Source organism: Miniopterus natalensis, chromosome 18 (assembly GCF_054644295.1).
Source record: "Miniopterus natalensis isolate mMinNat1 chromosome 18, mMinNat1.hap1, whole genome shotgun sequence".
NCBI lineage: Eukaryota > Metazoa > Chordata > Mammalia > Chiroptera > Miniopteridae > Miniopterus > Miniopterus natalensis.
In genome coordinates, this window is record NC_142098.1 from 2,318,020 (window position 1) to 2,327,577 (window position 9,558).

Sequence of the window (9,558 nt, forward strand, 5' to 3'; positions counted from 1 at the left end):
AAGAGTATAAACATCCAATTATTGACCTTGAAAAACAAACTATTATGTTCTATCATTGTTAACACTTTTTAAAAAATAGGAAGAGGGGTAAGGTAGCAAATTTTATATAATGATCTTCCTTTCATGGAAAACAAATTTATCCTGGAAAAATAAAACATTTTTCATTAGCACATTTGCTTCGTAGAAAGGACAACATAAAATGATGTAGCTCTTTTAGCTTTTCCACTGGCTGCTGATCTGTGATGTACCTTCTGTGGCAAGAAAGTCAGCCCTCTCAGCAGTCATGTTGCCTCACCCACCTTTAACCCTTGAGAACGGCTCTACTGCTTTTGTGACATAAAACTAACTGGTATCACCCCTTTCTAGAACATTCAAACTCCTGTTTGGTCAAGTAACCACAGAAGCTGTGAGTTGATGTTAATGAGTCAGTATTAGCTTTCTCCATGCAAACAAGAAACACATTAAGTTTAATCACACCCCATTTCTTCTCTCCAGCTGCCTTAAAGTGTTCAAAGAACGGCTGCCTTCAATGGAACATTCTGATGTCAAACCTACTCCCCAAATCAACCTGCAGAGCCACGCTGGCCACGCCCCTGTGGGGCTTCATCTGCAGCAGGGCTCTGAGAGGGAAAGACTGACTTCATAAAGATGGGGAAAGAGAAACGCTGCTCGAAGTACTAACAGGAGAAAGCTTTGTGCCCTCCCCCATTAATGCACCCAGAATGTGTGAACAGAGGGTCGTAATTAGTAAAAATGCATCAAACATGATGAATTGGTGATCGTGGCACCAGCTGTATGGAACCAAATGCTATACTTTATCAGACAGACATTTGCAAGTTTTACATCTGCTTCCTGCTAAGACAACATCTGCTTCACCCTTTTGAACATTTTTCCAGTTTTATAGCAATTTATACTTTGCTGGGTGGGTCGTGTCTAGGACAATGTACAGCAACAGGCGTCACCTCTAAGGAGTGCAGGAGCGGCAAGTACCTATTTTACCTGCGTAGGTCCCACAGGGAAAGCGATGCTAAGAAACTGCAAACATCTCTAAAGATAGTAACAGAAAAAGTGGGAAGGCAGAGGAACTGAATTTTTAAGCAGCTGACAGCTGAGCCCGTTCTGTAGTGTGCACATAGTAATTTAAAAGAAGTCCTATGAGGAAAAGCACCAGGAAGGAAAATTCCTGTTTGGAATGAGGGATCCACCTCTGGCAGCACACAAAGGGTAACAAGCCCTTTTAGACAACCACCACCAAATGTGCAAAGGAAAGGTATCATTAGTTTAAAATTTTTTCATGTAAATAACTTTTGTTTATAAAAATTGCCCTCAAAATAACCAGGTTGCAGATAATGGGGAAGCCATGTGGAGATTAACCTGATAAATGTATCTATTTCTGAAACAGGTTACAAATCACCTCACAGACAGACAGCTGTTCTCAAAGTCCGGCTGGGAAGCAAGCGCTCAGCAAACATATTCATGGTACAAACATGGTTTACTGTCTGGTTAAATTCATGTCCATCTGTCAGAATGAACAATTCTGACCCTTGAGGTGACTAAAACCGTGAAGTGAGAGTTGCCCAGCTTTGAGGACTGACCCTACTGACCCTAAGATGCCTTGCACAGCAAGAGCATTCAATGGGAAGACATACAAATTCTGCGACATCAAACACGTAGGAGAGTAACAGTGGAAAACGTTAGCATAAGGAAGACGACTGAAAGAACTGAGTAACTTGAGAGCTTCCAGCCAAATGAGAATTACCTTTCCTTACCAAGGGACGCTTATTTGCTGAGGAAACAAAAAGGTATAAGAATTTAGTCCTTGATCCCGAGGGACACAATTTTCAATGAGGAAGAATCATGCATTAAAAAAGAAAATAAAATGGCTTGCAGGAAAGACGGCATCAGTCCGAGAAATGAGTCTTTGCCTGAAGTACTAAACCAGCCTCCCCAGTGGACTCTGCTTCTAATTGGCCTCTTTTCCTTCACGAATTCCTTCCTTCCTTCCACAAACACCTGCTGACCAGCAAGTGGCCAGCATTCGGCTGGGAGATCAAGCATGGAACAAAGAGACACAAGCCCATGCCTTCATGGGATTTATAATCTACAGCAAATCAGTAAAATACAATGAGTAAAGCAGAGAAACGGGGGTGGGGTGGGGGGCGGGGAAGGCCTCACAGATGAAGGGACAACTGAATGGAGACCTGGACAGGAGAGGCCACCAGCCACGTGGAAAGAGCCCTGAGGAATAGGGAGGCTGGCAGTGTGGTTAGAGTAGAGGAAGGTGGGGGTAGCTAGTGAGGTCCCGGAGGCTTTCACACTCGAGTTTCCTATACGAGCCCCTTCCCTGTGACACTCATCTTTCCTCCCCACTTTGCCTGGTTAACCCTTCTCATCTTCTCATCCTTCAGGTGCCACTGACATTACGTCATCTAAAAACTTTCCCTGACCTTCTAAACCTGGTCAGGCCACCCTCCTACGTGCTCCCGATACTAGTCAGCTCATCACAGTGCTGGCTGTACACACGTGCAACTGCCCACCTGCCAGTGTCTTGCTCGAGAGGGCCAGCTTGAAGGGAGGGGCTTGTCTCACTGGGTGGTGCTGCTACCACTGAAAACGGGCCTGCTGGCTGGCACACTGTAGGTGCTGGGTACCTACCGACTACAGCCATCTGTTTCACGGGAAAATCTGCTGGCAAATTCAGAAGGCTTTGTTATTCTTTCCATGTTCCTTCGCGGTGTTTAAATTAGTGTTACTCACAGACCAGGCACTCAATAAATGCCAGGTAAAAGTAGAATGACTTCTTTCACCTGTAAGGGTAGAGAGACCACCCTGCGGTGCTCAGGCTTCCTGATGATGGGGTTTACTTGAGGATGCTGGCAGGGCTTTAGGTCAAGGAGCTAAATTCATAGTTTAAAACTAAGTTATGGGATCTCTTCAGCACGTCTCCTTACTTACTATTTAGTTACCAGCACAAGGCTATTTGAGCCTTTATACAAAATACTTGTGTTAATAAGTAAGAATTAAACTACTTAATTCTTGGGAATGCTTCAAATGGAGCAGGTGCTGTTTAGAGACACAGGCGAGTAAAACTTTTCTGGACAAGAAAACTAGCAGCGTCACTGACAGGTAAGAATTACTGCTCTGTTGTCATGGTAACATGCACAAAGGCACAGCCACAAATGTGGGCCACCGCACACTAGGAGCTAGTCAGGGCATTAATCTGTCATCTCAATAAGAAACCCAAAGCCTCAAGATATTTTGGAAAACTCTCCATGGGAACTGTCTTTAGATTCCACGTTGATTCTTCTGAATGTTCTCACAGATGATAAATCTTTGAGCTCTGAAGGAGAATTTTGCCTTTGTAAGCAGCTAGTCATTAAAAGCCATGGTAGTAAATAAGGTCAAAGACCATGATGCTTTGGATAAAAAAAGGGTATATTTGGTTAAAAAACACAACCACCCTGGCCGGTTTGGCTTGGTAGTTAGAGTGTCAGCCCTTGCACTGACAGTTCAATCCCAGTCACGGGCATGTACCTCGGTTGCAGGCTTGATCCCTAGCCCTGGTTGGGGCACATGTGGGAGGCAACCAATCGATGTTTCTCTCTCTCTCTCTGAAAAAGCAGTGGAAAAAATATCCTCAGGTGAGGATTAAATAAACACACACACACAAAACATTGCCAATATGTAAGTTTCCTCACATAATATACTGATTCTGAAAACAATGCTAAGTTAAAAAACATCTAGAAGTGCTTCAAAAGAGAGAAGAAAGACAACAGCAAATGTGTTTAAACATCACAGATCCTGCCTAGCCACTGAGCATTGACCTAGGATCCAGGAGGTCGCGGTTGGATTCCCTGTGGAGGCACATGACGCGGTTGCAGGCCCCTCGATCCCCAGTAGGGGGCGTGCAGGAGGCAGCCGATCAATGACTCTCACCACTGATGTTTCTTTCTCTCTCTCCCTCTCCTGAAATCAATAAAGATATATTTAAAAACAACAAAACCAAAACCCCCTAACAGACCCTCCTGAGTGTGATGAAAATTATGGCTCCTTCCCCAGAAAAGGTGTGGCTTGCCTCCAGCCACGTGCGTATCCCGTTTGCAGTGGACCCACTGTGGCCATCGGCAGAGACTCCATCGCTCAGAGCAGTGTCTTATGAATTTTTCCTTTTTTTTAAATACTACCCAACAGAATAAAAACTTTTATACCGTGACCCAATCTGTACACAGACAGACACAATTAAGAGTTTCACAGATAACCCTGCACCCAGCACCTGTGGCAGTCCTGTCTTGTACTTGATTTCATGAAGGAAAACGTCACTCGAGACCTACAGCACGGATTTCATGATCCAGTCTGGAAAGCGCGAGTTCAGAATAAGTGCTGCTTCACTGGGGTAAGCTATGGAACTCACTTGATTGTAAACATTCTGATCTTACTTTAAACTAATAAACACCGTCTTTTTACTCCATAGCCACACTTTTTAAGGGACTGGATTCTTTGTGGGAAACTGCACGGTGCTGGTCACTCACGGGACACACTGCGGAGCACATGGCGCGAGGCTGCGGGAACCGCGTACCTTAATGTTGGAGAACCACAGGTCATTTTCATGCAGAGTGGCCAGGTAGACAGCAGTCAGGAGCCCAGTGCAAAGCGCAACGGCTCCACCAACTGTAAACGACAGGATCTTCCACAGTCTTCTACTGGTACAACCTTTTGGGAAAATCAAACAGTTAACTCGCTAAGCCGGTAAAGAAGGGCAGTCCCACCTCAGATGGCCGGCGTGCTGAAAATTATTCGTGACACTGAAATGCCGGGTGTCAGACCAAGGCTCCTCAGCCGCTGGTCGCACTGAGTTTTTATGCTGCGGGAGTGACATCAACACGCAGAAACGAGAAGGGCCGGAGGCCACGCTCCTGGGTCACCTACCGGCCGGCCGGCCGAGCTCCAGGGCCGCGCCCTCCCGCTGGGCGGCGGCAGCCGCGGGCGCCTCGGCGGCTCGGGCTCTCCGCTGCCTGACGGACGTCATGGTGTCAGGCGCCCCCGGGCATGGTCCTTCCCGCAGCTCCTGCAACAGCGCCCGCACCGCGTAGTGAACGCGCACCCACGTCCTGCCCCGCGCGCCCGGCCCGTCCTCCCTCCACCCGCCGGCGCAGAGCCCTCGGCACCCGCACGGGCAGCTGGGCGGCTGGCCGAGGCGCCGGCGGCCGCGGCCCTGCCCGTCCCGGGCCGCCCGTGACCGCGCACGCGGCCGCGCGAGCCCGCCGAGCCCACAGGCGCGCGCTGCCGGCTTCAGCGCCGCGCTCCGCCGCCCGGGCCGGGCCGCGGCCTGGACGCCCGCCGGGCCGGGGCAGCGCGGCGCGGGCCCGAGTCCTACAGGCGAGCGGCTCGCCCCGCAGGCAGCGCCGCCCGCCCGCTCTCACTCGCCCACTCGCCCAGCCGCGCGTCCACTCGCGGGGGGCTCCGGAGGCGGAGGCCCGGGGCAGCCGCCCCTCCCGCGGGCGCCGAGCCCCGCCTTCCCGCGCCGTGACGGCCGCCTGCGGGGCACAGACCTGCGCTGGGCTCCCCGCGCCGCTCGGGGCGCAGGCCGGCGGGGGCACCGCGAGGACCAGGGCAGGCAGCGCCGCGCGCCCACCCGAGCGGGGCTGCGGGTCGGGACCGGAGGCGGCGCGCCGAGGAGGCGGGGCCGCCGCGGCCGCGCCCACAGGCCCCGGGAGCCGTCCGTCAGCGCGTCCCCGCCCCGCTGCGTGCAGCGCCGGCCGGAAGACACGCAGCGCACTTCCGGGCGCCCGCGGGCCCGGCCTGCTGCGGGCGGGGCGTGGCGGCGCCGGGCGCGCTCCGGGGCCCGGGCTCCCGCCCACCCGCCCGGAAGGCTCGCGGGCCGCCGGGGGCCCAGCCGCGGACAGAGGCGCGGCGCCCGGCCCCACCCCGGCCCGGCGTCGGGGCGCTTTCCGAGGCTCCTGGGACGCGGCCCGCGGTCGTCAGGGCCTCGTGCCCGCGCCGCGCGCCTGCAGGGTCTTCGCCGCCGCGCGGGTGTCTTGCCCACGCGTTGGCTCTGCGAGGGTCGCTGGTCCCGCCGAACACCTGCCGCAGGCCCGCGGCTCCCCGGCGGCCCTGCGTCAGTGCGCCCCCCACCTTCTCCACGAGGGCGCGCGTTTCCCGGGTCGCTGGCTCTCCTCCCCGTGTCTACACGCGTGTGCGCACACGTGATGTATCCTGAAGTAATTGCAGTGGGAATCCTGACGTGCTCTGCCTCCTGCTGGTTTGCGCAGGACCCGCGTGGGGGACCACAGACACGGTGCCCTTGGCCCTGTCCCCCGCGCTTCGTCTCAGGGACCAGTGCAGATTTGCCTGGGAGTTGAAATTACATTGGAGGCCTCCTCCCCAAGCTTTTCTACTGATTTTTTGAGAGTGTGTGTGGGGGGGGAGAAACATTCATGCCTCCCCATTGGTTACCTCCCACAGGAGATGGAACCTGCAACCCTTGCAGGTATGGGCCCTTGACCTGGAACCAAACCTGGACCCTTCTGTCTGAGGGTGGATGCTCTAACCCGGAACCACACCAGCCAGGTCCACAAAGTAAGTTTTATTTTATTATTTTTTTAATATATCTTTATTGATTTCAGAGAGAGGAAAGGAGAGGGAGAGAGAGATAGAAACATCAATGATGAGAGAGTCATTGATCGAGCCCGCAACCCGGGCATGTGCCCTGCCAGAAATCGAACCCTGATTGCCTGGATCCCAGGTCGAGGCTCAACCGCTGAGCCACGCCCGACTGGGCACACAAAGTAAGTTTTAAAAGTTGCCACATCATACAGCCTCCCTTAGCACTTAGCACTTGCACACTGAGCAAAGGTCACTCCAGCCAATCACAGAGTCGGAGGAGCCCTCGAGTCTAACCTACATGGTGACTGCATGGACTCCAATACCATCGTCACAGAAGGTGCTACTTGCCAGCAGTGGCCTCATACTTCATGTACAGAAGGGCTGAGAAAATGGAGAGGACCTTGAAACCACTGGTTTCCCACAACTGTGTCACTCTCGCCATCCTTGTTTCTTGTGAAACGTTAGGTGTAGGCATCAGAAATATATGCAGCTTTAGATCGGAACCACGACCTGCTGTGCTCTTCCTCATCAGCCTGAAATAGGAGTTTCTCACACCTTGGTGGTTGGGAACACTGGATTTAAATAGGACTGCATAGGACTGCAAAGAAACAAAAGAATGAGATGTGATGGATGCACCTATTTCAGGAAAACGCAGCCCATTATTTCTGAAACAGGGATACTAAAATTAGTGAAATGCCAAGTAGAAAAAACAAGAATCCGCAGATGTGCACTGTAGTGACAATCACCTTTAAATTATGCTGTAAGGTCCCAATAAAGGACCTGAAAATGAGCAACTTGTTATTTTGTTGAGGGTCTCTGCAGGTCACAATTTTCCATTGTGAACACATTTAAGATGACAGACTTTATTAATAATTTAAATTTTTTTAATTACTGATGCCAATGGCAATGACATGGATAATTTTAAGTATTATTTTTCCTTTTAACAGAGGATAAAGCTGAGAAATTAGAAAGATGAAACAGTTGGGTCTGAGCTCATGGTCAAGGAGTCATTCTTCTCCGGTATGTGTAAATGAAAACGTATCTTTGAATGTCCTTTCAGAAAAGGCCCCATGTACCTCATATTACCGTCCAAGTACCCATCTTACATCCAGTTTTGCAAACTTACGTGATGGCTCCTTTACTGTCTGCATTGTGACGCTGGCATAAGACACCAACATTTGATGACTTTCTTATATAATGCTAAGGATTTATATGAGGAGCCTAAAAACTAAACTTTTTAAAAATATGTCTTTATTGATTTCAGAGAGGGGAAGGGACAGGGAGAGAGAGAGAAACATCAATGATGAGGGAGTCATTGATTGGTTGAGCCCGCAATGTGGGCATGTACCGTGACCAGGAACCGAACCGCAATCTCCTAGATCATAGGTCAATGCTCAACTGCTGAGCCATGCCAGCCAGACTAAATTTAATTCAAAGAAAGATCTATAATAACCTATTTTTTGTAAGGCAAACAATTTAAACATAATTACCATTATTAAAAAAAAAATCAGTAGATAAAAACAAATATTCCACAATCTTACTAGTACTTTACAGTTTGAATGAGAACACTAGGCACAGTGTGTTGACTAACATACCCCGGAAAAGTGAGGCCCACACCTCCAGCACAGGGGGCAAACTGGATCCTGCCGCCCATGCCCAATCCTGGAAATGGTTCAAGCATTGTAGCCACTTGGATTCTGAGACATAAACCAAAACATAAAACCTAAGTAAGTCTATTGTATGGCACCAATTAAAAACAGACTGCTCCAAGAAGTTACAGGGCCCAAAATGTTCATTTTACATCTGTGCTGATTGGGAAGAGATCTCTGTAGGAGAGTGCTGTGATTTTCTCTAATGCTGACAAGTGTTGCCAATGGTTCACCAAAGCCACCTGCAGCCTCCACCCAACCCAGGGACGTGGCTCAACTCAGACAAGCCATTCACCATAAAAAGGTACACGGAAGACTCTCTGCTTTTTATCCTGGATTATTCAAGCCAATTGTACCCCAGGTGAGTGTAATGGCTACATCACCTTTACCACAGACATGTAGGCACTGTGACCACATTTCAGTTGTGCCCACAGCACTGAGATGGCGGGGCAGGGACTATACCGTTGAAGCCGCTTGGTGGTTGGGAGGAAAGCAGACAATCCTGTTCACAGCATTATTTAATTGTGCTGTTATTTTAAATAAATTGTGTCTGCAGTGAGCTATGAACTACAGATGAGATCTGTAGAAGACCAGGAACACTTTATAAAAATTACAGAGGGAGAAGGAATATAATTTAGTCATAAAATGGTGCTATAAAGTTTTCTTCTTTCTGGGAGCTTTAAAGCACAGATCGTATCACTGTCCCAGTTCAGAGGTCTGCAAACTTTTCCTACCAGACTACTCACTATCAAATGTAAATAATTTGGGCCTTGTGATCTCTCTCAACTTCTCAGTGCTGCTGTCCTTCCTTGAAAATAGCCATAGGCAATACACACACCAACGGGGCAGGGCTGTGTTCCAATGCAACTTTATTTACAGACACAGCGGCAGGCAGGCGTGACAGGACGGCAGGAGTTTGATCTGCCTTCTGTACCAGTGCTGTCCACCAGCAGCACATGAGCCACATGTGTAACATTTTCTAGTTGCCAATATTAAAAAGATAAAAACAGGTGAAATTAAATTTAATGATATATTTTATTTAACTCAAAATATAATTTCAACATGTAATCAATATAAAAAACTATTGAGATACCTCACATTGTTTTGTACTGAGTCTTTGAAACCACGTGTCTTGCACTTACAGCACACCAGTCATATGTCTGTGCTCAATGGCCACATGTGGCTATTGGCTACCTTCTATGCTGGGATTTCTACGGCAAATACAGAGCTTAGTGCATAGTGGAGTTTGGTTCTTAAAAGACAGGGGACATAACTGTTGCCCCTAGGGAGATAGGACGAGGGGTCA

The 9,558-nt window shown here is 49.6% G+C and overlaps 1 protein-coding gene and 1 long non-coding RNA gene across 7 annotated transcripts in view; one reads left to right on the top strand and one right to left on the bottom strand.

Annotated features, from left to right (window-relative positions):
* The window catches only part of DPY19L3 (dpy-19 like C-mannosyltransferase 3), a 28,402-nt gene extending 23,347 nt beyond the window's left edge, over positions 1-5,055 (bottom strand). For all 6 annotated transcript variants that reach the window (XM_087827206.1, XM_087827208.1, XM_087827205.1 and 3 more), the window contains exons 1-2: positions 4,927-5,055; positions 4,577-4,710 (exon numbers count right to left, since the gene is read on the bottom strand). In XM_087827206.1, the coding sequence (XP_087683332.1) occupies positions 4,577-4,710; positions 4,927-5,026 (234 nt within the window). In that variant the 5' untranslated portion in view covers positions 5,027-5,055. The remainder of the gene's footprint in view (positions 1-4,576; positions 4,711-4,926) is intronic.
* A 1,094-nt stretch (positions 5,056-6,149) lies between these two features.
* Positions 6,150-9,393, top strand: LOC148090984 (uncharacterized). Its single transcript, XR_015716033.1, has 2 exons — positions 6,150-7,623; positions 8,491-9,393. It is a non-coding gene; the product is annotated as an uncharacterized LOC148090984 (long non-coding RNA).
* The last annotated feature ends 165 nt before the right edge of the window (positions 9,394-9,558 follow it).